This window comes from Martes martes (genome assembly GCF_963455335.1).
Source record: "Martes martes genome assembly, chromosome: 17".
In the NCBI taxonomy this organism is placed as follows: Eukaryota; Metazoa; Chordata; class Mammalia; order Carnivora; family Mustelidae; genus Martes; species Martes martes.
The window spans coordinates 27,226,359-27,253,407 of NC_137905.1; the positions used below are offsets into that span (position 1 = coordinate 27,226,359).

General features: G+C 57.2%; 1 protein-coding gene across 1 annotated transcript in view; it reads right to left on the reverse strand.

The window, feature by feature from the left end:
- CPNE2 (copine 2) overlaps positions 1–25,249 on the reverse strand; it is a 44,923-nt gene extending 19,674 nt beyond the window's left edge. The window contains exons 1-8 of the mRNA XM_080827681.1: positions 25,073–25,249; positions 10,366–10,580; positions 7,304–7,483; positions 5,325–5,399; positions 3,281–3,352; positions 1,930–2,013; positions 1,551–1,640; positions 474–572 (exon numbers count right to left, since the gene is read on the reverse strand). Of these exons, the coding sequence (XP_080683807.1) occupies positions 474–572; positions 1,551–1,640; positions 1,930–2,013; positions 3,281–3,352; positions 5,325–5,399; positions 7,304–7,483; positions 10,366–10,545 (780 nt within the window). The 5' untranslated portion in view covers positions 10,546–10,580; positions 25,073–25,249. The remainder of the gene's footprint in view (positions 1–473; positions 573–1,550; positions 1,641–1,929; positions 2,014–3,280; positions 3,353–5,324; positions 5,400–7,303; positions 7,484–10,365; positions 10,581–25,072) is intronic.
- Positions 25,250–27,049: the final 1,800 nt, after the last annotated feature.

The following is a 27,049-nucleotide window of genomic DNA, read 5'->3' on the forward strand; positions in this document are numbered from 1 at the left end:
GGCTCCCATCCACAGTGCTGACCAGGGGGCATGCTGCCTCCTCCAGGAAGCCTTCCTAGATGTCCACACTCAGAAAGGTTCTGGTGACCTCAGGCTCACACGGAGCTGTGCTTACCTGAGGTAGGAAGCCCTCCATATGCCCCCCACCCCAGATGATGACTCATCCACATCACGTCCATTCATACATCCAGCACCATCACCCAGGGCCCAGCTTCTTGCAGTGAGTTAAATGGATGGCTCCTGAGTGCCCACCACATGCTAGGCACTTTACCAGGACCACCCCATCTATTTCCCACTCTCCCCTCTGCCCCATGTGACAGATGGGGAAACTGAGGCTCAGAAACTAGATGTCTTACTTAAGGTCATACAGCCAGAGAGGTGGGATCTGAGCCCCAATCTGCCCAATTCTAAGCCTGTGTCCCTCACCCGTCCCCTGCTGAGGTTTCAGGGTCACACACACGGGCCCATCTCACCGGGACGCCATCACGAGCCGCACACATCTGCGACACCGAGGTCTGGAACTCGCCGATGAAGTCATGGCCCCCGTCGTTGTCATAGTCGTAGCACATGACCTGGGGTGGGTCCAGTGAGGTCACCCCAGAGCAGCCCCTCACAGCTGCCTGGGCAAACCCCGTGTCTTCCTTTTGCTGGTCCCTCCCCCCTATTCTCCACCATCTGCCTTGTTGGCCTGGGATGATGCCGTTAGCTCCTGAACTGCCTCCTGCAGGAAGCCTTCCGTGATTGCTGGGAAAAGGCGCACCCCAGCAATGGAGGTTGTACACTCTGGAGCAGGAAGCTTGACTCCGCACATGCCTGTCACTCAGCTCCTCACCTGTCTGGAGCTGTGGCCCACCTGCCTTGGTGGGCCATGGCCTGGGGCCCTCCCTAGGGTCGTTCCCCAGGGCAACCCTGGACATCTCTTTTGTCTCCCTAGACTGCTATCTTCCTTGAGATGGGCGCAAAAAATCCCAGCTTTCCATCCTCTCTAATCTAGCTGCCACTCCCAGGAAGAAGGCAGGAATTATCACACCCATTTCCCTGATGGATAAACTGAGGCCTCGAGAGGGAAGCACTGGCCCGAAGTCTCACAGTAGCAACGGAAGACCCAGAACTAGGATTCAGGTTTCCTAGTACCCTGTTCAGGGATCCCTGCCGCAGCCTCACTGATTCCCTCTCCCTTATCTGCTCTCAGACACAGTGCCTGGGGACTGAGGTTCCAGAGAGATCAGTAATCGCCGTCCTCATCAGAGTGACAACCCTTGGTTGCCTGCACACTCGCTGTCTCAGCAGGCAGCGCCGCAGCCCTCTGGGAAGAACTGGGTAGTCATTCTGCTCCTGTTTTAGAGAAGGGCGCACGGAGACAGGGGCCTTGCCCCGATGGCTCAGAGGGTCAGACGCATGTGAGACGAGAGCCCAGGTCCCCTGCCTCTCTCCCTACCTAGGTTGGGTTCTCCACCTTAAGAAGAAAGAGCTTTGCCAAGGCATCTCTAGAAAGTCCAGGAGAGCCTGGGAGGCTGGGGCTGGCGGGGTGGGGCGCAGGGCTCCCTCACCTGGATGGGCTTGTCCATGTCCCCATCACACAGGGACACCAACGGCACAGTGAATGGTTTCCACACGGGGTCCAGCGTGTACTTGATCACCTGCAGCACGGGGAGGGCCAAGCGTGAGCACAGGCCCAGGGCAGCAGAGCTCTGGGCTTGGGCTGGTCCCATGGGGGTGGCAAGGTAGAGAGGCCCACAGCCACGCTCCTGGGGAGGGCAGTGAGCATTCCTGTGGCAGGGAGGGAGCAAGTCCTTGAGGCGCCTTCACGGCTTTTCCTGTTCCCTGCGTGGCAGTGACCTCACAGCCCTGTTCTGAGACCTGGGGCGGGCAGGGGTGGCCAGACCACAGGCCCCCTGGCTTAGAGCCCCCAGAGTCCCGTGCACGCACCTCAGTCCTGTGAACCAGCATCCACTTGCCGTCATCTCCCGGTTTATAAAACTCAAGAAATGGGTCTGACTTTCCGAAGAGGTCCTGGGGGAAGCAGGAGGATGCGGGTGAGGGAGGCACGGCTCTACCAGATTCAGACAGGGTTGGGGGATGGGGGGCGCTGCCTCCCCCAACCCCCTGTCAGGGGTGGGAGCCATGGGCAGCGGCAGCCCCCTGGGGCCAACCGGCTCAGGCAAGAGAACCCGTCCCATCCCGGGGTTACCAAAGCCTGTGCTCAGAGACCCCGAAACCTGCAGGCACTACAACTCAGATGGGGCAGGACTCCGAAAGGGTGGTGGTTCCCAGTGCCCGGGGACGCCCGGGGCAGGATGTGATTTTAACTTATTCTAGTGGGAATCTGAAAAACTGAAATTATCCCAGCACGTCACAAAAGGGAAAGGAGGTCTTTTATTGATTTATTTTAAAAAAGATTTTATTTATTTATTTATTTATTTGAGAAAGAGAGAAAGCATGAGAGGAGGGAGGGTCAGAGGGAGAAGCAGATTTCCTGCTGAGCAGGGAGCCAGATGCTGGACTTGACCTGAGGACCCTGGGATCGTGACCTGAGCCAAAGGCAGTTTCTTAACAACTGAGCCACCCAGCGCCCGGGATATAATGTCCTTTAAAAATTTATTTATTTAAGTTTAAAAAAAGTTTCAGGAGGGGCTCCTAGGTGGCTCAGTCATTAAATGTCTGCCTTTGCCTCAGGTCATGATCCCAGGGTCCTGGGATTGAGTCCTGCATGGGGCTCCTTGCTTAGCAGGGAGCCTGCTTCTCCCTCTCCCTGTGCCCTTCCCCCTGCTTGTGCTCATTCTCAAATAAATAAAAATAAAATCTTTTAAAAAAAAGTGTCAGGGAATATTCAGGGAAAAGAACATCCCTGGCAGTGGGAATAGCAAGTGCAAAGGTCCTGAGGCAGGAGGGTGCCTGGTGAAATCCTGGGACAACAAGGACCCTGATTTGGCTGAGGCAGCATAAAGGTGGGAAGAGCAGAGGGGATGAGGTCAGGGGGTGCCAAGGACACCCCCAGTGGGGCCCTGTAGGTTACTGTAATTACTCCAGCATCTACACTGAGATAGGGAGTCCCCAGGAGTGGGTTGCCAGTTATGTCCTGAACACCTCTAAATAATGGCAAACTCATTACCTCAGTGGTAAAGAAGTCCGAATTTGGGATGGCCTGAGCTATGGACTTTTTTGCTGGATGGGGGGCGATAAACGTGATGGCCAGAAGCACCAGGACAAGGCTCCACAACCCTCGGCTGGGGGACGGATACTGCTCCCTGATGGCGAACCCCCTTCTCGCCTGCCTCACCTTCTTATCCAGCCTTCTGCCCGCCAGACTGAGTGTGATGACCTGGTTGTCCGACAGCTCCTGGGCGGCAATCTGTGAGGCCAGAGGAATGTGAGGGTCGGGACCTGCCCCTTGGACTCCCCCTGGCATCCTGCCAGGCAGTGAGCACAGGTACCCAGGGGTCAGCTCTCCAGGCTGGGAAGGGGAAGGAGAAGAGGGGTAGGACCAGGTGACCCTGGATGTGCCTCTCTCGTCTTCTCAAAACCTCCATGTCTACCTTCTGGAAAATGGGGTAATCCATGTGAATCTGAGAAATCAGAAGTGACCCCGTGTGGCTCAAGACGGGAGGACACGTTACCAGCCATGAGGGATGGTCTTGAGCCCTGGGAAGGGCTGGCCAGGGAGCAGCTTGACAGGCCCTCTGGGCCCCCATTCCAGACCCCGGGAGCATAGCCACCTCAAATCACCAAGGCACAGGGTATTCCAGGAACCTCACTGGACAGCTGGGGAAACTGAGGCCCAGGGCAGGGACAGGAGCCACCTGAGCTCCCTCTGCTGTCCTGTCAGCTCATACTGCCATCTGTCTTCCATGCCTTCGCCCTCGGCCATGGGCCTGTGGCTCCAACCCAGCCAAGGATGGACCAGCTGAGTGACCTTGGGGCCACCTTTGCTTTCTCTGGGCCTCTCTCACCCCTCACAGAGGTGAGAGAGTGGCAGGGAAAGCCCTCAGGCCCAATGCAACACGAGTGGGCTGGGTTCTCTCCGCTCAGGCTTCCTCTTCCCTCACACCTGCAGGACAGCCTCACTTACAAGCTCCTGGACCCTCCAGAACCACACGCAGAAGCCGGGTTGGATGCTAGGCTCCCCTTCCTTTCCTCCAGCAGCGACCTGCGCAATAACCTTGGGAGGTCCTATTATTGTCCCCATTCCACAGAGGAAGGAACTGAGGTCTGGAGTGGCCCCGTGGCAATGTGGTGGGTGGGGGTGGGGGGGGTGGGGGGGAGGGGGAGGGTACCAGGCTGGTGTTGTCGGGGGAGAGGGAGTTGCTGGGTTGGCATCCAGGTGAAAGGGAGCTGGCTAGTGAAGGCATATAGATGGAGAGGTTCTGAACCCCAAGAAGTGGGGGGTGCGGGATGGGAGGAAACGTTCCGGGTGGCGGGAACAGTGGATGAAGATCAGATCTGGGATATGTGTGGTATGCTAAGAATTCAGTTTGCCTGGGGCGCCTGGGTGGCTCAGTGGGTTAAGCCTCTGCCTTCTGCTCAGGTCATGATCTCAGGGTCCTGGGATGGAGCCCCGCATCAGGCCCCCTGCTCAATGAAGAGCCTGCTCCCCCCTCTCTCTGCCTACCTGTAATCTCTGTCAAATAAATAAATAAAATCTTAAAAAAAAAAAAAAAAGAATTCAATTTTCCTGGAACCCAGAGAGTAAAGCAAGGTGGGGTTCATCCCAGCCTTGAATGCAAAGCTCCACCCGCTGGGGAGGCCCCAGAGCAGTGGGGGGGACTACAGATGAGCACTTAGAGCTTCAGTCTCCCCCCTCCAGCCCAGTTCCTTGGGCAAGCCTCACTAGCCTAACTGCCCCAGGACACTTCCTCTCTGGGCTCCAGGTCCCTCATCTGTAAAACGAGGTTCTGGCCTTGGAGAGGTCTGCAAGAACCCAGGACTTATCTGCCCAAAGGGTCTGCATGAAGCTGGGATCATGGCAACCATAAACAGAGCTCCAGGGGCTGGCGGGGCAAGGTGCTTCTCAAAGACCCCCTAGGGAGGGCAGGCAGGGGCCAGGAAGGGAGGGCCTAACAGGAGGGCTATGGTGGCCTTCGGGGACAAGGAGGAGGCCACAGGGGCCTCCGGCAAGCCCCTACTCCCAGCCTGGCGGCCCCCAACGCATCATCTGTGGAGCCAGGAGCCCGTTGCTAAGAGACCTGTTGCTAAGTTGTAAGTTGGGCCTTTTTACTCCAAACAAAGCTGGTGATTATCTGCCAGGGAAGCAGCCCATTGATGGGGGAGGGCAGCGGGCAGAGGCGGAGGGGTGCGGGGTGCGGAGAGCGAGAGGGGGCTGGTACCGTAATCAAGCCCTTCCCCGCAGGCTTGTCATTCATCAGCAGCAGAGGCCGAGTGATCTTCTTGCTGGAGACAATCTGGGGGGGCAGGAGAGAGGAGAGTGGCGCTCCTGAGGGTTGGTGGGGAGGAAAACCGCTCAGCAGGCACCACTCACAGCACACGGATGGAAGCACGCAGGCTACAGCTCCCTCCTCGTGACTGTCCTCCCGTGAGGCAGCCAGCAACCATTGCTAACTCCACTGGGCAGCCCAGAGAGGTTAAGACTCTTGCCCAGGGGCCAACAGCGGGCCCGGAATCCCCCGAAGTGTCCCACCCCCACCGACCAGGTTGCCCCCAAGGCTCTTGCAAGGGTCACCTCTGGAGGTACCGCAGGGAGTCGAGCCCCCTCACAGCCTCCCCTGAAGCCATCTACAGACCACCCCCCAGCCCCCTGCAGGGTGCATTCCCTGATGGAGGTCACATCCTGACTCCCCTTATATTTTCATGCTCCACATACGGAAGACATTCACACAGCGCTCAGCCAGCAAGACCGCATAGACAGGGGAAAGCAGAACACAGTGTTAAGCGGTCCTCCACCGTCTCTTTACACCCCATTCCCGCACTCTCCAGGGGCCACCCTGGTTCTCAGCTTCTGGGGGGGGAATGCCAGTGTTTGTGCTCCTCTGTGCACGTTCCCATGCCCCCCACCCCCCATGCTGGTTTTCCTCCCCAGGCCACACTCGCCCTTGACCACCTGCTCTATGCCTTCATTGCCCATTGCTGGCTCCCCTGCCCTGTGGATGCAGCCCCTGGCAGTGCCCAAGGATGCCCGAAGACCAGGAGCTGAGAAAGGCTGGGCTGTGGATTGGCACATGTGAGCTCCTTGGGGCCTTTGCTGTAGTCCAGAGCCCCCTCAACTCCAATCCCGTCCAGAGCCCCCCCACCCTGCTCCAAAACTGCAGCTCTCCCCAGGCCCTGGCCACCTGCTCCTCTCTCCGGGCAAGGGGTGGCTGCGTGGGTATCAGGGAGGCCGGCTCACCCTGCAGCATCATCCCCCCTCCCCTGTTACCCCGGAGAGCGGGAACCCCCCCGCAGGAAACCCCGGGGACACCCCCTGTTTCTCTCACAGCGATCAGCCCTGGCTTGTTCCATCCCCTCTCCTGGAAGGCCCGGGCCTTTTTTGTGTGTCCACTGCCCCACCAGCCCCATAGCTAGGTGGTCATCATCAGCCCCAAGCAACGTTCAGGGGCACGGGGCTTGCCCAAGGACACACAGCCGTCAGGATGGTTGGTGCGAGGGGCTCCTAGCCCCGCAACCTCCCGACTCCATACGCTCACCAAGAACGCAGTGGGGCAGCGAGATTGGGGGAGCGTGGCCCGCAGAGGGACAGGAAGTTGCCCAAGTTCACATAGTAAGCCAGCCACCAAAACGGACTCCCGTGGCTGCCTTCGTTGCCAGTCAGATGCTCCCGTACCAGGAACCCAAGACCACATCTGATCAATTTCTAAGAATCACAAGTTCCGGGTGCCTGGCCCAGCACTTTAGCATCCGCCTTTGGCCCAGGTCATGATCCCAGGACCCCACGTCGGGGAATCTGCTTCTCCCTCTGCCCCCGGCCTTGCTCGTGCTCTCTCACTCTCGCTCAGCTCTCTCTCTCACATAAATAAATAAAATCTTTAAAAAAAGGAAAAAAAAGAACCTTTAGTTCTGGCCACGCGGGGTCCCCATTCCCGTGCGGCAACAGCTTGCTGGCAGGGTGTTGTGTTTTCTGATGGGAACTCTTTCAGCCTGGCCCCAAATCACGAGGCTACTTGACCCCCTTTGGTACCTGCGGGCCCCCAGGGCTTGCTGCATTTCTAGGGCTACCTTGGAAGCCATCCAGGAAGATGGGGCTAGGGAAAGCAGGCAGCGGGGGAGACTCGCTCCAAGGGACTGCCCTGGCCTTGGGAGCAGCGTGATGTCGGGGGTGGGGACTGCCTTGCCCTTGCCCCCCCCAGCTCACCGTGCCCAGGCTGCAGGAGAACTGGCCCAGGAAATCGTGCTCGTCCAGCTGTGTGCTAGACTTGTCCTGGTCGAACAGGGCGAACTTAAGCTTCTGTACCTCCTCAAAGTGGTAGTCAAGGACGAACTTCTTGGAGAATGCGGGGTTGAGGTTGTTGATGGCGGTTTCCGTCCTGTCATACTGGCAGAGGGGCAGGGAAACAGGAGCCCGAGTCAGGCACCTGGTTCGAGCCTTCCCGGGCTCCCGGGAATCATTCTGCAAACTGGCTGAACACTAGGGGTCGCCAGGTACTACTCCCGGCTCATGGGTGAGGACACTGATGCACAGAGAGGTTAAGGGACTTACCCAGGGTTGAACAGCTAAAGGCGCAGTGTCAAAATTTGAACCCAGGTCTGACTCTAACACTGACACTCTGAACTCTTTGGCCCTGGCGCCATACCAGGTGCCGGGGGAAGAGCTTGAGGCGTGTGTCTGCCTGGGTAAGTGACAGACAGCAAGCCACTTTTCCCCTCAGGCCCTCAGTTTCCAGTTCTGTAAAACGATGGGGTTTGACTCTCCGTGGTTTCCATCCTTTTTATTTTGGAAGAACCCTTTTTTAAAGCCACATCTTACATGGAGAGATGGAACAGACAGAAGGAGGGGGACCTGGGCATTGCACAGCCCAACACCCCCCCTCCCCATCTACCGGGTAAAGGCAGGGCCTTGTCCTGTGGGTCAGTGGTGGGGCTGGGACAGGAACCCCGCCTCCTGCCTCTCTACAGGGAGGCCCCAAACCGCAGAATCCGGGTGATGGTCTATTTTGGGGCCTGGGCTATGTTGATTTTTCCTCCCACCCTGTCCATTTCCGAGGGCTGGAGCAGCAGGGATGGAAGAGGTCTTGGCCCTGGGCTATTTTTAGCAAGGGTAGCCAGCCTGGGTGAGAGAGGGATTGTCCAGGGGTGGGGTGTAGTGGGGAGGACACCATTCCCTGAGGGGTGGGGGGAGCTCCAGAGACCTGGCAGAGGGGACCACGATGCCCCAGGCACACTGGCTTCAGTCCTCCACCTCTTCCCACTTCTGGCTGCACTACCAATGCACTGGGTGACATAGAGGAGTCCCTATCCATTCCGGGCCCGAGATGTCCCTCTGTAAAATGGGTCAACAACCTCGGCACCATTTCCTTGGCATCGTAAGGAGCCAACGCCTGTGGACACTCTTTGTAAGTCACAGTTTCCTCGGTGGGATGCCCAACTGGGGGCTCAGTTGAAGAATTATTAAACACAGATACATATTCTGGAAATTTTACACATGCATACAACCACCTCAACGTCTAGACACCAAACCGCTGACCAGTTCCCTCTGACATGCAGGTTTTCTACTGTTCTGTTTTCTTTAGGTCTGTCTTTTCTAAATCTACTAAAATGAACACAGACCCCTTTTTAAAGGAAAAACAAAGCAACTTTTAGAACTTGAAAGTGTTGATGGTTTGGATTTCTCAAAATACTTCTTCAAGCTGCATCTTTCCCCAGCCCTCAGGCCAAAGTCTTCCAGCTCAGAAGTCCTTGGTACCATTCATCTCCCTAGTTCTGGGGCTCTGCAAGGTAAGCAGGGGGAAAAAAAAAAACCCACCTCATTTCACAAATGAGGAGACAGGCTCAGAGAGGGACAGCCACTTGCTCAATACCACACAGCAGGGAATGACAGACCGGGGTCATGCTCCAGCTCTGGGACCAAAGTCTGAGTTCCCCCATTTCTCTGTCTGCTCCTCACTGACTGTGCGTTCATTTAGGAGTAAATGTGGAAAGTTATTTTAAAAATGGAAGCAGGAGGGGCACCTGGGTGGCTCAGTGGGTTAAGCCACTGCCTTCAGCTCAGGTCATGATCCCAGGGTTCTGGGATCGAGCCCTACATCGGGCTTTCTGCTCAGCAGGGAGCCTGCTTTTCTTCCTCTCTCTGCCTGCCTCTCTGCCTACTTGTGATCTCAGTCTGTCAAATAAATTAAAAAAAAAAAAAGAAAAAAAAAATGGAAGCAGGAGGGGTGCCTGGGTGGCTCAGTGGGTTGAGCCTCTGCCTTCGGCTCAGGTCATGATCCCAGGGTCCTGGGATCGAGCTCTGCATCTGGCTCTCTGCTCAGCAGGGAACCTGCTTCCCTCTCTCTCTCTGTCTGCCTCTCTGCCTACTTGTGATCTCTGTCAAATAAGTAAATAAAATCTTTAAAAAAATAAAATAAAATAATATAAAAATGGAAGCAGGCAGGGTGCCTGGGTGGCTCAGTGGGTTAAGCCTCTGCCTTTGGCTCAGGTCGTGATCTCAGGGTCCTGGGATCGAGCCCCACATCGGGCTCTCTGCTTGGTGGGGAACCTGCTTCTCCCTCTCTCTGCCTACTTGTGATCTCTCCCTCTGTCAAATGAATAAATAAAATCTTTTTTTTTTTAAAAGGAAGAAGGCATTTTATAAAACTCTAAGGTTTTAACTATAATTATTATAGTAATTAAAAATATTCCAATATAAAACAATAAAATTATAAATATAAGGCTCTGAATTTCACAACTTAAACACAAATATCATTTTGAGTAGTAACATCCATACATTTTATTTATTTATTTTTAAATTTTATTTATTTAGGGACGCCTAGGTGGCTCAGTCAGTTGGGTGTCTGCCTTCGGCTCAGGTCATCACGCTGGGGTCCTGGGATGGAGCCCCACATCAGGCTCCCTGCTCAGTGGGGAGCCTGCTTCTCCCGCTGCCTGCCGCTCCCCCGCTTGTGCTCACTTGCGCTCTCTCTCTCTCTGACAAGTAAATAAGTAAAATCTTTAAAAACAAATAAATAAAATTTTATTTATTTAAATAATCTCTACACCCCATCGGGGCTCAAACTCACGACCCTGAGATCAAGAATCGCATGCTGCACTGACTGAGCCAGCCAGGCCCTCCTCTAAAATTCAATTTTAAAAGCAACAATCTTCTAAGTATTCCCTTAGCCACCCTCCAACTACCTCCCAGGTCCCAGGATCCAGTGGGAGTTCCTCCCCAGCAACCGAGCCACCCTCCACCTACCCCAGACGCACACGGAGGGGCCTCACCTCAATCCACCTGCCATCACTCTCTGTAAAGAGGACACAGAAGGGGTCAGACTTGGAGGTCACATCCCGGTCCAGCAGGTTCTGGCCACTCACTGACAGTTCCACCTTGCACACGCAATACTGGGAGCCCACGGGGGCCGCCCCGGCTGCCGGGGCACCCCCACTAGGGATGTAGGCCATGGGGGCTGGCGGCGGTGGCAGCAGTTCCTGGCAGTCTAGGGGGATAGAAGTGGGGATTAAAGAGGGTACAGCCATCTGCTGGACCACTCTACCCTGAGGCGGTGTCACCCTCTGACCTTCAGGATGGGGGCAGAGAGATGGAAGGATGGGTGTGTTTGTGGAGGGAGGACAAAGGCAAAAGCTTGACCAAAGGAGAATGAAGAAAAATGAACCTCCAGTGGGCAGGTTTAGTTTGAAATTATTATCTGCGTCGGTCAATCTTTATGTGTGAGACACACACAAGGCCAAGTCACCCCTGTCAGATTAGCGACAGATCACAGTGGACATGCACATCTAAGATGTTCATTTTGCTGGGAAAACCTAGGCTTCTCCCGAGCAATTAACATTTTGGCATCTTGTGGCTACAGTGGAACATCTAATAGCTCGGGTTTCCCTCTTTGCTTTGGCCACTAGGAAGCTCACTCCTGATAACTTATCTGAAATCTGACTTTGTTCATTGCAGTCTTATTCATCTTGTGTATCCCAGTCATAAGCAAGCACAGTGACTGATGCACAAGGAGGCACTGAGTGCACGCTTGTTCAATCAAAAAGATGAGCATATAAATCAGGGAACGGACAGACCCTCCACATTGCTCAGATTCTGCCTGAGTTGGTCATTAACCTCAACACAGAATTTACTCTTTCACTCGCACATGACTTCCCCCAAATTCCATGTACAGAGCCCTTCTGTACCCCTTCCACTGTCATAGCTAATTACTGGCATGTGCTTACTTTAAAGCAGTTCTGTTATCCTCCAAGTTTATCTGGAGCAAGTGCAGAGAAACCCATCTCAGGGGGTGGAGGAGGGGAGCTCTGGGCTCCACCCATAATAGGGCCCCCTGGACAAGCCCTCTGTACCTCAGTTTCCTCATCTGCCCATGAGACATCACGACACAGCCCTCCCAGACCCCGGTGCTTGGGTCTTATTTCCAGCAGCTCGTGTGTAGTTCCCATAGGCTCTGTCACTGTGTGGATGAGTCTAGCCCCCACTCACCCACAAAGGTCAGGTTCCAGCTCCTTGACAACATGTCACCCCTCACTACTGAGCGGGTGACCGGCCCTGCACTGTCCCCGAGCGGGGGACACGGATCCAACTTACTGTGCTTCAGAGCACTGATTACAAACTGAGCACGCCCTCTGCTAATTGTCAGTCATTCACTCTAGAGTATTTACTAAACATCTCCTAGGTCCCAGGCCCGGGGCCGGGGCCGGGACTGCAATCCTACGGGAAGAAGGCCGCCCAGCACAGTCTCAGCTCTCTCACAGTCCGGCTGACAGTGCAGGGAGAGCAGCCAGGTCCTGGGGGGGCGGGGCACGAGGGGCTTTATTCTGAAAGTGATGGAAGTCTCAGGAGGGTCTGAAGCAGGGAAGTGACATGATCTGATTTGCGTTTGGAATGGCTGACTCTAGCCCCCGTGGGGAGGGGATGTTCCTGTGGAGAGGCAGCAGGGAGACTGGCGGGGAGGTGGCTGTCAGCCAGGCGGGAGGGACCAAACTGCAGCGGGGCCAGCTGCGCCTGGCCTTCTCCCTCTGACCCTGGCCACAGCCCACATCCTGAATGCCCGCCCGCCCGCCTCTGGCCGGCCCACAGAGGCCCCAGTCCACAGGAGGCCTAAGCGAGTGTGGGGCCGGCGTCAGAGGCCCCTGTTCCTCTCCAGACACAGCGCACCCCAGGGCGCGCCTGACGGGGGAGGATCCGGGTCAGTGACAGAGTCAGCCACCATCCCCTCCCTCCCACCGTCTGTCCCTACAACCTCATCATTGTCACGGGAGCCCAGAGCATCAGGACAGCACTGCAATTTGCCCGCAGGGTTTATTCCTGTCCTGTAAAAATTAGTTTCCACTGGAAGGGCTGGGGAAACTGCACTCACTCTCCCTGTGTGCAGCTGGGTGGCCCTCCCCCTGGGGGAGGGGTGAGCAAATCCTCAACCCAGTCCGGAGGGGGGGTTGAGGGGAGGGAAAGAGAGGGGATAGGGACGTCCAAAATGGACACCTCATCATGTGGCTGAGGGATCGCCCATGTGTGCTCACAACCACCTGGAGGTGGCATGGCCTCCCACAGTCACCCCCATGTTGCAGAGGAGGAAACAGGCCCAGAGAGTAGAAGTCACCTGCCCAAGGTCTCAGGGCTAGGAAGCCACAGAGACAGGGTATGAGCTGGGTCTCCAGGCTCCCCAGGCCCATCTGTGGCCTTCCAGCCAGGGCTGGGGGATGGCCGAGCATAGTGAGGAACTCAGACCTAGGGCGGGAACGAAGGGGAGTCAGCCTGGGCAAAGGGAACCCTAGTTCCTCTGGAGTCACACTGTCTCCACCTCTGGGGTCATCCCTGATGGGGTGGGTTCCCGCTGACCTGCCTCCTCCCCACCTGACAGGCCCCCTTCACGACACCCCACTCCCCCCGCTGCCAAGTCAGAGGCATCTGCTTTCATCCTGAGGCGTGTCAGGGACCCCCCTGTGCATGCACACACGCGTATGGTCACATACACATGTGTACGCGTGCCCCAGACGAATAGAAGCAAAGGCACACACGTGTATGAACGCCTTGGGGCTATTTCTCCCCTGCCCTCCCCCACGTCCAAGGCACCGTCATCACTCCAGTGTCACCGTGCTGTCCTACCCCAAGCTGGCTCTGGCCTGGTTGAGGGCATGGCCCAAAGGGCCGGGTCCCAGGGGAGGGTGAGGCTGGGCCGAGTTCTTGGAGCCCACGGTGGCTTCACCTGCTTTAGCCTTAGCCGGGAGGCCCTAGCTAGAGTGGGCAAGAGGTGGGAAGGGGAGGGGTGCTTCTCCCCCAGGCTGGGAGCTGGCAAATTCCCCATCCCCAACTCACCCTCTGGCTGGAAGCTTCTGGATCCCCGAAATGGGGAGCACATGATGTCCGGAGTTGGGGCAGGCAAGGGTCAGAGAGGGCCCCTCTGTGCCAGCCCGGCAGCGGGCAGGCGGGCCGGACCCTGAGGCCTGACGCAACGGAAAAAGAAATCACAGCTTCTGCCAGGCCGGGGTGGTGGGGGGGCTCCCCTCCTACTCCAGCAGGAGGGCAGACGGACAAGGTGTCATTAAAGGAGGGTTGGGCCTGCCATGCGCATCTGGGCCAAGTGGAAACCTCCTTAATGCAGCCCCCGCCCCACAGGTAATTTGAGGTTACGGCCTGCCTAGGGGGCATGGGGAGCCAGGGCCCATTCACAGATAGTCCAGACTCTTGGCCCAGGTGGGCACAGGCCTTCCAGGGTGACCAGATCCCCAGGGAAGGAGCTGGAAGGCGGGGATACGAAACCAGTAGTCAGTCCCTCTTACAGATGAGGCAAAGAGAGGGCAGGGCTTGGGAATTCCCATTCACTCCCTTCACAAACACTCCCTGAGGGCCCTGTGATGCAGAGCAATGAACAAGACATAGAAGATTCCACCGCCCCCCCACCCCCCCCACCCGGCCCCACAGGGTCCCCTGGCCCCAGCTCCTAATGCGTCCTGCCCTTTAGGCAGGACAGGACAGGATCTGGAAACTCGGTGCTGAACCACAGGCCTAGAACATTAGGGTTATAACCAGAAACCTAGGAACCCATCATCCTTGATCTGGGACTTTCCTTCACCCCCCATCTATCCCACACCTGCGGCAGATTCCACCTCCAGGATGCGGAGCAATGTCCTCATCGCCCCACTTCCACTGCATCGGCCCAGCCCGCCAGATCTCCCTAAGCAACCCAGAGCCAGAGAGAGTCTCTACACGTGCAAAGCAGATGCTACGGCACTTCTACCTGAAAACCTTCCAGTGGCTTCCCCTCCCCAGCCACACAAAGCCCCAGTTCTTCCCAGGCTTCTACCCCGTCTCATGCCACCTTCCCGCTCCCCCTGCCTGTCCCAGCTACATGGGCCTCCTCTGGCTCTGTAAACATGCCAACCTCTCTCCTGCCTCAGGGCCTTTGCATTTGCTATCCAATCTGCCAGAAATGCTCTTCACAGGATGGGTCTTGGTTGTCAGAGGCCTTTCCTGGTCGCCCAAGCTAATGTGATTTCTGTCTCAGCCCCACACTGCAGTTCCCTTTACAGATCACTGCAATGTACACTCACTTTACTTGTCTACCTGTCTGTGTACTGTCTGTCTGCCCCCTCCCCACGCTAGAATGTAATGTCCAGGAGGGAGGGATTACTACTGCTTCCCCAGCACATCGGGCAGCAAGCACACATAATGAGTACTGAATAAGTATGTACCAACGAGGGAGGGAGAGAACCCACTAGGCAGGCTCTTTAATGTCAGAAAAATCACAACCACCTCTTCCTGGCACACGTCACAAACCGCAGACCCTCATGATTGCTTTAAGAGACCAGCAGGAAAGGGCCTCACATCCCCCTTAAAGGGTGGAAACTGAGGCCCCAGAAGGGGCAGTGGTTTCTCTAAAACAGGGAAGGATGCTGTCAAGGCTAAAGGCCTGCTTGCTCAACTCCATCCTTCCGCCCACTATCGGCCCCCGCGGCTCAGGACCCAAGAGCCGGGCTGCACACCCCACTCACGACAGGGAGGGGACACCGAGGCCAGGAGGGGTCCCAACTCAAGAGACACGCAGTGCCGGGGAGACACCAAGAGCATCAGCCACAGAGAGAGGGGCAGTGGGGCAGGGGAGGTAGACGGCCAAGCTGGAGAAAGGGGAGCCGGCTGGGGAAAAGAGGGGATGGAAGACGAAGCAGGGGGGCTGAGGTGCCGCGGGAGGCAGCAGCCCTCACTCCGGGGATTCTCAGTTCGAGGACAGCATGGGCCAAATGTAACCATGGGACCACCTATCGGGACGTCGGGCACATTTCAGCAATGTGCCCCTCGAAAAAGGGTGTTCACCTTGATATTTAGAAGATGAAATAAAGAAACGCCGTTTTCCGTGGTCACTATAGAAAGTAATGCTCTATGAAGTCTGGCCAGTGGCAGAAATAAGGAAGGGGACTCAGTCCTCTGATCGCTACCGGCGACAGTGAGGAGCACACACTCTGGACTCAGGACGCTGGACTTTGAATCCCTGGCTCTGCTATTGTCTGCCGCTGTGTGTCCTTGGGCAAGTTACTCAATGTCTCTGGTCTATTTTTCCCCCCTCTATCTATAAAATGATGATAGCGAGTGCACAAAGGGAAGCGCTTAGAATGACAGCTCATAGCTGGAGCTATTTACCAGCAACCCTTGATGGCTAGGGACAGGTGGAGATCGAAACCTCAGGAGACCTGCACAGTGTACGGATTATGTCAAAGGGGTTTGAGAGTTAAAACTGGTTGAGAAATATGGCTCTAGGTTCCGCTTCTCAACCGGAAGGCATGGTGCTGGGATGCCGGTGGCAGGCAGGGTGGTGGATGGGGGGGCCATGGAGGTGGTAACAGCTTCAGGCCCCACATGGTGCCTTGGGGTTCTCAGCCATGCAGCAAAGCCCGCTCCGTGGGGTCTGATCGTTGACAGCAGAGGCTCCAGCGGTGGTGGCCCCAGGCTCCATGTGTGTCCCCAGGTCCTCAGCATCTCCCCAGGGGCTTGCCAGAAATGCACCATCCTGGGCCCCACCAGACCTGCTCGGTCAGAATCCCTAGAGTGGCACTTAGCAACCTGTGTTTTAACAAGCCCTCCAGGTGATTCTGTGGTGTGCTAAAGTATACATGGGGCCCGGTGGGGTAGCTAGGTGGGGCATCGCATGAAAATGCAGATTCTGATTCAGCAGGTCTGGGGAGGGACCTCCAGGTCTGCGTTTCCAGCCAGCCCCCAGGATGCTGAGGCTGCCCCTTTGAGACCACACTTCGAGCGCTGGGCTCCTGGATCCAAGCTTGCAATATGGCCGCCTCATGGCTGGCTACGTCCCGGGGCAGGGGTTGGGGGGCGCGCTCCAGGTGGGCCTGCCCTGGATGTAATTAGGCCCATGTCCTACTTGGTCCTCCTACCAGGACTGCTCCCGGCCAGGTCTCTGCAGATCTCTGAGTTTCCCACCTAGAGGGTAACACTGTTGGCCAGAACCCTCGGTTTACCAGATGCCTGGCCGCCGCTGGCTGGCCCTGATGGCTTCACTGGCTGAACTTCTGGGGTCGGATCGTGTCTTGACTGTGTCCAGATCTAAGTGGGCTCCTTCGCCCCATTTCCTAGATGAGACGATCCAAGAATACAAATGGCAACTGTATGAGGCTTCCCCAGAGAAAACAGAACCAACAGGATAGCTATATATAGAGAAAGAGGTTTCTTTTAAAGAATTGGCTCATGCAGTTGTGGGGGCTGGCAAATTCTAAATCTGTAAGACAAGACGGAAAGCTGGAAATTCAGGTCAGAGGTGACACTGGCAGTCTCGAGTCCAAAATCCACAGGGCAGGCCAGGCAGGGTGGAAACTAGACAAGACTTCCATGTTGTGGGATAGATCTATTTTTAAGATAAAGTCTACCCCCGCTGTGGGGCTCGAACTTATGACCCAAGATCAAGAGTCACACGCTCTACCAACAGAGATAGCTGCCAGCTGGGTGTCCCTCTATGTTGTAGTCTTGGCACTGAATTCCTTCTTCTTGGAGAAGATCTTTGCTTTTATGAAAGGCCTTCAATTGATTGGATGAGGCCCACCCACACCACAGAGGATAATCTGCTTTAATAAAAGTCTACTGCTTTAAATGTTAATCACATCTAAAAAATACCTACACAGGGACATCAGAACGGTGTTTAACCAAACAACTGGTCACCGCAGCCTCACCAAGGTGACACATAAAATTAACCATCACCACAAACTTCAGCCTATAGGAGACCCACAAGGGGCAGGAAAACAGGGTGCTGGGGCTAGAGTCCTGGGCCAGCCCTTCCTGAATGTAGGAGCTAGGGGGGCCTACTCCCACTCTGCCTGCTGGAAGAGAAGAGAGGAGGCAGGTGCGGCTGCATTAATGGGAAGTAGTAATAAACTGAGAGTAATAATCACACCTGTCCCCAGCCCTGTGTGGAGCACAGCATGGACTTCCATAGCTCCACGACATCCTTCAGCGAGGTGTTAGCACTGCTCCCATTCTCCAGATGAGCAAACTGAGGCATGGAGGGGTCTGCATCCCAGAGCCTCTGCTAAGATGACTTCAGATAAGCCCTTTGGTTCTTCTGGGATCTTAGTTTTTCTTATCCATCGACTAGAAAGTACAAAAGTGACACAGGGCACCTGGGTGGCTCCGTGGGTTGAGCCTCTGACTTCAGCTCAGGTCATGATCCCAGCATCCTGGGATCGAGCCCCACATCGGGTTCTCTGCTCAGCAGGGAGCCTGCTTCCCCCTCTCAGTCTGCCTGCCTCTCTGCCTACTTGTGATCTCTCTCTCTGTCAAATAAATAAATAAAATCTTAAAAAAAAAAAAAGGCCGAACACACTGTAGGGGCTGGCTCAAGATGAGAAAAACCTCTCTGGGGCTCCAGGCTGTTCTCAGTACAACACCCAAGCTCCCTGACAGAGTGCTTACACTCCTGGCTCCAGCTACGCTGGCCACGACACCGAGTTCCGGCTGGACGTCTGCATGCCTCGGTCATTTTGCATACGCTGTTCCATCTGCCTGGAGTGCCCTTCCCCCTCATTCACTTGGCTTTTTCATTCTTCAAACTCAGCTCAGCAAAACCGTGATACCACGGTGTCCCCCTCACACCCCACCGCTACCCCTAGGCTGACCATACCAAGAGGGGGACGAGACTGCTGGGGGTGGGGGAGTGTGGACTGCTACAACCCCCTTGGAGGAATGTACAGCAGGGCGTCCAGAAGCTAAACAGACGCATCCCGTGATGACCCAGCAACGCCCGGCAGAAACATCACGCACGTATGTTTGCCAAAGGCCCCCCGACAAGGACTCTCACAGCAGCACTATTCCTAGGATCCCGAAACTGGATATACCCTAAACGCCCATCATTGGGAGGAGGGCTAAGGAAACGGGACCCCCCACACCGTGGATTATACCGTGGGGCCGGACAAACAGAGCCAGACGGAAAGGAGTACCTGGTCCCGTCTGATTTCCTTTATAGGGAGCGAAACAGGTAAAACAGGTCTATGCTGTTGGGAGTCAGAAGAGTGGTGGGACAGATGAGGGGATGGGTGCTTGTGACCAAACAGGGCGAGGGGGGAGGGGACATGGGGGGTGCCCTGGAGATGGTCATGTTTCCATGTTTCCATGCTTCCTGGGTCCCAGGTGCTGCTGATGGATGCTTTGGTTGGTTGCCTGTCCCTGAGTTGTACTCATGGGACATCTGCTCCATTTCTGGACATTTTATACTTCAGTGAAATGTTGTAAAACCAAAAACTCGGGGAGTCCTCCACAAAGCCCCTCCTGAGACCCTGGTCCTGGGCAGGAGGCACTGACACTGTCACCACTGGCTTAAGAAATGTTGCCAGTGTCACCACTGGCTTAGGAAATGTCACCGTCCTTTGCTGAAAGTGAGGAAAGGGGAAGGGGACCATAGGTTCTTAGCACGCCAGGCGGGCCAGTTCCGGGATCTCAGAATCACGAGTTGTGTCTCAATCTCCCAGCTGAAAGGCTCCAGGCAGGTCCGGACCCACCTTCCAGGCACACACCAACCCCAGCCACAGCCCCAGTTCTCAGGCGAAGGGGGAGTCCAGCTTGAGTCCCTCACACCCCTGGGCCCTCCCTGCCAGCCTGGGGCTGCACCGCTCCCCCCCAGGCAGCACACAGCCCCCTGAGAGTGCGCTGGGCTCTCGCCAAGGTGGGGGGGCATTTCAACACCAATCACTTCTCTACCTCCGTGAAGGCACGGCACTCCCGACAGGCAGCCAGGCCATTACAGGGATAAATATAGCAAATATAGCCGCAGACAGCTCCGCGAGGGAGCTGCAGCAGGGGTCTGATGCCCCCCAGCCCCCCAGCCTCCACCAGATCACACCCCGACTGCAGCCTCCCCCCACCCCTGCCAATCACCAAGCTCTGGCCCCTGGGGAAGGGGGCCTCCCTGCTTCAGCTCAACCTTGGTCCAAGGGTCTTGGCCCGTCTCTCCAGCCTACGGCTCCGCAGTGGGCACAGCAGGCTGCCAGGTGCCTCCATGCTCCTCCCCACCCCCTCCAGGAGTCCAGGCACTGGGTTAAGTTCTGCTTCTGCCACCTGCCACCTCCTCCCTCCTAGGCCTCAGCTCCTTCTTCCACCAAGTGAGGCAAGGGACGGGCTGCCCTCCGGCCTCCCAAGAAGCATGACAGGGGATGGGTGTGGATGCACCTTGGGGAGCACAGGGTATTTCAGGGACCTTGGGAGTCAGCCCGGCTGAGCTCGGAGGCTAAACCAAGCTAATGGAGGATGGAGGGCATGGTGATGGTGGCCACTGGCCAAAGTCATTCCCACCTGGCTTCATTCGAAGGGGGCAGCCTCAGGCATGGGAGCAGCCCTGGGCCCTTCCTTCCCTGGGGTGCCCATGCTCAGCCAGGGACTACCACGGGGAGACTAGAAACAGGGGCTCCCCAAAAGTGTGTCAATTCTTGCAAGTTCCTTGCCCTCTCTGTGCCTCAGTTTCCCTGCCTGTGAAGGGCTGGGGCTCCTTCCGGTCTTGAGGAGTCTACACATAGCCCTCAGTCTTCCCTGGGCTGCTCTGGGCCTCAGCCCCAAGCTCCCCCCCAACCCCAGAATCTCTGGGCTGATTTACCCTGAAAGTCACCTGGGCTCACCCAGGTCCAAGTCCCCACACGGGTTCCTGCAGGGTGGCGAGGCACCGCTGCTCACACCCCTCAGCACATGGGGATCTCCCCCACTCTTCCTTGATAGCTTCCTTTAGTTCCGTAGCTTTCCTGCTGCCCAGCCCACACCCTGCCACACTGAAGGGCTGCCCTCAGCCAGAAAGCCCTCAGCCCGATAGCAGGGATGGGCCTCTCTGAGTCAGAAGGCAGGTGCTACCCCAGGCCCAGCCCTCCCCAGTGAGCCCTTCTGGTCAAGGGCATCACCGTCCGCTCCTGGGCTCTGGGTCCTCCCTGAGAAGAAGGAAACAGTAGCACAGGCTGAGTGTGCCTGGTCCTGTTCTGAGGCTTACGGCATCCCACTGTGGCCTCCCTGCAGTCCCAGGACACAGGACCTCCAACTAGCACCCCATTTTACAGATCGGAGAACTGAGGCACAGAGAAGTTAAGGAAACTGCCTGTTAGCGGTTGAATTATGTTCCCCTAAAAACTAAGTTGAAATTCTAACTCCCCAGTGCCTCAGAATGGGAACTTTTCTGGAAAGACAGTGGCTGCAGATGTAATTAGCTAAGATGAGGCCAGACGGGAGGAGGAGGGGCTCTTAATCCAATATGACTGGTGTCCTTATGAGGCACCAAGGGAAGGAGGCAGAGGGTGGAGTGAGTGATGCTGCCACAGCTCCCAGGAGCTGGAACAGGCAAGAAAGCACCCTCCCCTTGAGCCTTTAGTGGAGCACAGCCCTGCCAACACCTTGAATTTGGCCTTCTGGCCTCCAAAACCGAAGATATTTCTGTGTTGTGAGCTGCCCAGTTTTGGGTCCTTTGTTACAGCAGCCCTAGAAAACTAATACAGTACCCAAGGTCATTCGGCTAGTCAATGGCAAACCAGAGTGTGACACCAGGCAGCTGGGATTCTTGCATTTACGGTGCCAAGCACACCCCTCCCCGAGGGGCCACAAGGGTGACTTGGAAAGATGGCTGCAGCCCAAAAGGAGGGAGGGGTCAGATGGCGTCATCTGCGGGGAGCTGAGCATGCTCTCTCCTGCATCACGGGGAGTGGACAGCCAGGCACAGCGTGAAAGCCAAATGACCCCAGCTCCCAGCAAGATACAAGAGCCACCAACGGAGAAAGAGGGCTCTTGGAATACACGAAGCATGTTCCTACCTCAGGGCCTTTGCTTGTGCTGTCTCCTCTGTCTGGGGCACCCTCCCTCTTTCACTCATTCAAAAATATCCACGGAACACCTGCTGGGCACCAGGCACAGCTGGGAAAAAGCCATGAACCAGAGACCACTGCCATGGATTAGCATGTCTGCTCGAATGTCATGGCCTCCCTGATGCCTCACAGAGCGCCTCCCCCGCCCCCCCCCCCACCAACTATGTGAAATCTTCCTGCCGCCTCGTCATTGGCGGCCTCTCTTTGTCCCCCATTCCACTCTGAGCTCCATGGCGGTGCCCCGGCTTCAGTGCCGTCCCTGGCCCAGAGGAGCTGCTCAATAAACATTTGCTGAGTGACAACCAGGCGGCACCACAATGAACGGAACGTGGGGCCCAAAGCCACTGGTGGAAGAGGACTCGCAGCCCTCTTTAGGTTACAAGCCCTTTCAAAGCTGCCTAAAGAACCCCAGGAAGAAAGCAGCGGGGAGAGCTCCTGGTAAGGAGCGCCATTTCCCAGACAAAGAAACTGAGGTCAGGGGGGTTAAGAGCTGTGGCCCAGGTCACACGGGGAGTGGGTGACCCTCCCCAGCGCACTTCAGTCCCCTGGGGAGGGAGCCCATGGCAGCAGTGGCTACCTCTGCCTCCTCCACCCCTGGTCCTTGGGTGTCAGGCAAATAATCCACCCTCTCCGGACACATGCCTTTCCCTCGTCCATCAGCAAGCCCGCGGCCCTGGGCCGCTCCCCCAGCACTTAGCGGGCTGAGCAGCGAGGCCTCCAGAGACCCAAGAGGGCAAAGTCACGACTCCTCGGGGCTCCGTCAGCCCACATCACAGGCCCCTGTGACGGGAGGCTACAGTGCGGGGCAGCCCCAGACATCCATCGTGTATTTACGAAGCACCTCTCTCGGGGCAGGGAGAGGGCCCTGAATAAGATGGGCACGGTCCTCGCTGTCCGTGAGGCTGTCACTCTCCGGGAAGAGGAGAGATAACAAGCGGATACACAAACGAATAAATAAGGTGACCGTAGAAGGTGGTTAATGCCACCCCGAGAAAAATTAAGCGAGGTGATACCCAGGGAGTGAGCAATTAGCAGCTAATTAGCCTCATCTCAGACCCTGGAGGAAGAAGGTGAGGACAGAGCAGCGGAGAAAACTCCAGAACACCGAACAGCACAGTCAGTCCACTTGACCCCACCACGGGAGCAGAGGCCGGCTGAGAACAAGGAGGCGCCTTAGACCCCCACCCAGTTCTTAGGCAGTACAGGACCTCAGGAAGCCATGACTCCTTCAGGACCCCCGTGTCTCCCTCTGGACGGTGGGGGTGGGATATGACCGTCCTCTTCTCCAGCTGCTGCCTGCCGAGATCCTAGGGTGACCCAGCCTCCTGGCTCCCAAGGACCCCATCCTGTGTTCTGCAGGGCGCTGGGCAGGACTGGAGGGGATCCTGCCCCCCTTTCTGAGGCCAAGTCTCCAAAGGAGAGGGGGCTGGAGTCCTGAAATGATCGTGCCTGATCCAGCAGCCCTTGTAAGGGTTGGGGATGGGGGGGAAAGTTGGGGGACTTATATCGGGCAGCTGGGACCCTGGCCCTGGGCTGGAGGCTTCTCAGTAGGGGAACTTGCCTGGGGACAATGCTCCCTGCTCTGACAGGAGTGAAGGAATTCTTAGAGAATGTTCTTTGTTTTCTGTCACTCCTCAGAATGGAACACAGTCAGATTTACCATCCCTCACAGCATCCTCCTCCTTCCGTTGGGCAGAACCTGCCCACTCGGACTCTGCACTTTGAACAGTCCAGAAGCCTGACATTTGGCTCTTCTCTTCTGTTCTTTCCAAGAAGGATGCAGGAGAAGGGAGAAGAGTCTAGCCTGAGAAAACCCCAGAAGGAATCCTAAATGCCCTCATCAGGCTTACGGATATTCCCAGGAATAACAACACTGACAGTTAACAGTGACCGGGAGTGCTTGTCACCAGACCAGTCACAACGCTGGCACATGAGCCCTTTGTCGCCTATTCCTCACAACTCCCTTTAAATAATACACAATTACCCTAAAAGATGACAAAGGTATACAGAGTATCATTCTTACTACTTTACAGGTAGAGACACTGAGGCTCTATCCCTGGCCCTCTTCTCCCTGAGTTTTTAATTTTCACGGCCCCCCCCCCGGGGGGGGTACCTTGAAACACCACACATGCCATTCATGAAGCACACTCCACTTGCAGAACCCTGTTCTCCGGTTGCAGCCTCCCAGGAACCCTATAAACTGGAATGTGTCATAGTGTGCTTCATTTTACTGATGGAAAAACCCCCCGAGCCCAGTGAGTGAGAAGGCACACACACAGGAGAGGCAGAGGGCAAGGAGAATCCGTTTGTCAATATTCTTAGTCCCTGGTTCTTTTCTTGGCCAGACCTGCCCGGGGTGACCCCTCCCACAGAGGCCAGCAGGGCTGCCCGCCTGGGGCAGTACCAGAGCACACTGGGCCCTACGCCAGAGGGACTGCAATAAAACCACTCCTTATGTTTGCACCCAGCCTCCAGGCGCACAGGTCCTTGACCATTAGCCCATTTTACAGATAAGAAGGGGGAGACTCAGAGGGGGAGGAGTGGCCCCCCAGCTCACCTGCCGGAGGGGATTCAGACCCCAGCAAGACTGGCCACAGCAGCTGCTAAAGGTTACAAGGGGTTCCTCCCCCCCAATTACTGAAGCTGTGGGGGGCCCAAGGAACAAAAAAAGCACTCCACCCATGGTGACAGCCCACACCCCTAAGGCAAGCAAAAACTAAGGGCAGACAAAACAAAGGGCCGCTTGTAATTCTCCCAGATCCCTTGCCGGTGTCACTCTCCCCAAATACATAACAGGGCTGGGAGAATCACAGGCATCAGGAATGAGCCTGGCTACCAGAGCCCTGGGTTCCAGTTCCCCTTCCTGATCTTGGGCAAATCACAGCCCCCTTCAAAGGAGGCCCTCGCCCGGTAGTTTGTCCAACGAAGGGGGGGCGGAGGGCGGGGCTGGGGAATGGGATGGGAAGAGGGGAGTAAGACACCTCTATTCTCAGAAAAGCAGGGCTGTGGAGAAACGAAAGGAAGCTGGAGCCTCGATCCTTCTCTCTCCCCATGTCCCCCCACCCCACCCCCTTAACCACACAGGTGCCAGACAGATTTTGCGGGGAAAAAAAAAAAAAACTAGTTTGCAAACACACTTCGACTTCTGGGAAGCTGCCCAGCTCCACTCCCTCCCTTCGTTCCCTCTTCCTGGGCTGGGAGCTGACTCTCCGGCAGGGCGCTGGGGCGGGGGTACTGGGGGTTGAGAGCAGGGTGCGGGGGCCAGGGGCCAGCCCGTCCCCAAGTCCTCGGCAGCTGCTACGGTGGCGGGGACTCTACCTTCCGGACGCCCCCAGGCTCCTCGGGGAAGGTAGGAGAGTCCCTAGACAGCTGGGCTCGAACCCCGAGGGGCGCCACCCTCCTCCCCCACTCTCCTCGCTTTGCCCCGGGGCGCAGCCGGAGCGCCCCCGCGTGGCCGGGTCGCAGCTGAGTCACCCAAGCGCCCGAGCGTGGGTGCCCCCGGGTGACGGGGGCTTGGGGTGCCACGGCCCCCGAGGCGGAACCCAGCTTCCTTCCAGCCCGCCACCGGCGCCAGAAGCCGAGCCCCAAGGCCGAACTTAGCTCTGGCGCCAGGGCGCCCCGCCCGCCCCTGGCCCGCCCGGGCCCCACTCACCGCGGGTCCCGCGGGCGCCGCCGCCCTCACGGCACGGCCGCTGCTGCCGCTGCCCGCGCTCCGGGCCGCCGGGACATCCCGAGGCGCTCCCCTGCTCGGCAGGGCCCGCGGGCGCGGGACGGGCTCAGGGCGCTGCCCGCGCGGCCCTGGCCAGCTCGCGTGCGCTCCCAGCCGCTCGGGGTCCGACGCTCCTCCCGGGCGGGCGGGCGGGCGGCGGCGGCGGCTCGGGCTCCTCCCTCCGGCCGAGAGGGGCGGGGGTGGGGAGGGAGGTGGGGAGGCGAGGCTGGCGCTTCCTGGAGGGGCGAGCACTCCCCACGGGCGGAGCGGGGGCGCTGTCCCGCCCGCCGCCCGCAGCTCGGAGCCCGTGGCTGGCGCGCCCTAGCGCTCCGGGCTCTCGGCGCCGCGGGGGCCGAACGGCCGGGGCCCGAACCCGAGGGTCCGAACGCTCGAGGCCGGAATCCGGGGGTCCGAACGCTCGAGGCTGGGACTCCGCGGATCGGAGCGCGGCTGGTTCGCACCCTCCCTGGCCGGCCTCGTCGCGAGCCGCGGGCACCTCCGAGTTCCGAGCACCGTGCGCTCAGGGCCGCGGACGCGGGAACCGAGGGGTGGGCTCAGCTCGGGCCTGCGGGGCCCCAGCGCGCCGCCTGTGGCCTCGACCCCCAGGGCCCCGAGCTGCGCCCTTGGGGGGTACGCGGCGGGGCTGGGTTCTGGGCCGCGTTGAGCCGCGCTAGGACCGCAGAGTCTCCCCCTCCTCCCGTAGTAAAAGAGCTCGGCATTTTCTTGTCGCCAGACACTGGGAAGATGACACATATTTCTCTGGCAGAGACGCTAAGATAAAGACAGTTTCAACAGTGCCTGGGGGTAGTTAGCGGGAGCATAATTAAGGGGGGCCTTGAGGCCCTGGCCCTGAGCCCCCCTTTTCTGTGAAGGCCTTCTTTTACCCTAGAAGAAGCATCAATCCTTAAGAAATGCATTTATCGCCTCCGGGCGCTCCTGCTGCAGACCACTCAGCGGTATTTATCTGCACACACACACACCAAAATCTGGGCCTCCGGCGGCTCAGCCCCATTTAACCAGATTGTGGGAGATCTCACGGCCACGTCCAAAGCCCTTGGCCCTGCGGCTCAAGGACCTCGTGCTTGGGTTGTGGGTTTTCCGTTCCAGGTAGGAGAGGGTTAACTAAGACTCACACTGCAGCCTGCGAACCTCCCTCCAGTCTGAGTCACAGGCACTTTGCAGCCTTGGAGGGGTGGCCACTAAGAAACCCCAGGGCTCTGAGCTTTGTTCTCTGCCTGCCTGTCCCCCATCCATCCTTCCTTTCTCCAAGCTCTCCTCACCTTTCCTCCACGTAAGTCTTCAAAGCCCTCTCAGCCCAGCTTTGGGACAAACCAATCCATAGACATACTTCCACCCAGCACCAGCCCCACCTCCCCCAGGAAGCCTTGCCTGATTGATCTGGCCCCCAGCACACCTATCCTCTCCTTGTTTCAGAGCCACAGGAGTGGCAGGTCCTAGGATGAACTATGGTGAACCCAAGCAGAGTCCCTCCCCTTGAGTTCCTCACCTCTCCGGACCAAGCCCATGACCCAGGTAATTGTATTATTGGGTGAAAAGTGCAAAGGTTGGAGGTGGGGTGGCCCAGAAGACCCCACTCAGCTACAGAAGTCAGACTTCCCCAAGGAGCCCCGAAGGTTGAGGTAGTTGGGTCTGCCCAGGGTGAAGAAGATCCTGGATCCCTGGCCACAGGGACAGAATTTAATAAAGGTCAGGGATCCCAGCAACGGACCTCCTAGGTATCTACCCAAGGGAAATGAAAGCCTGTGTCCAAACAAAAACTCCTACACAAATGTTCATTGCAGCACAGTTCAGAAAAGCCAAAAAGTGGGGACAACTCCAATGTCCATTAAGCAATGAATGGATAAACAAAATGTGCTTTCTCCACACCATGGGATATTATTCAGTCATAGAAGGGGGTGG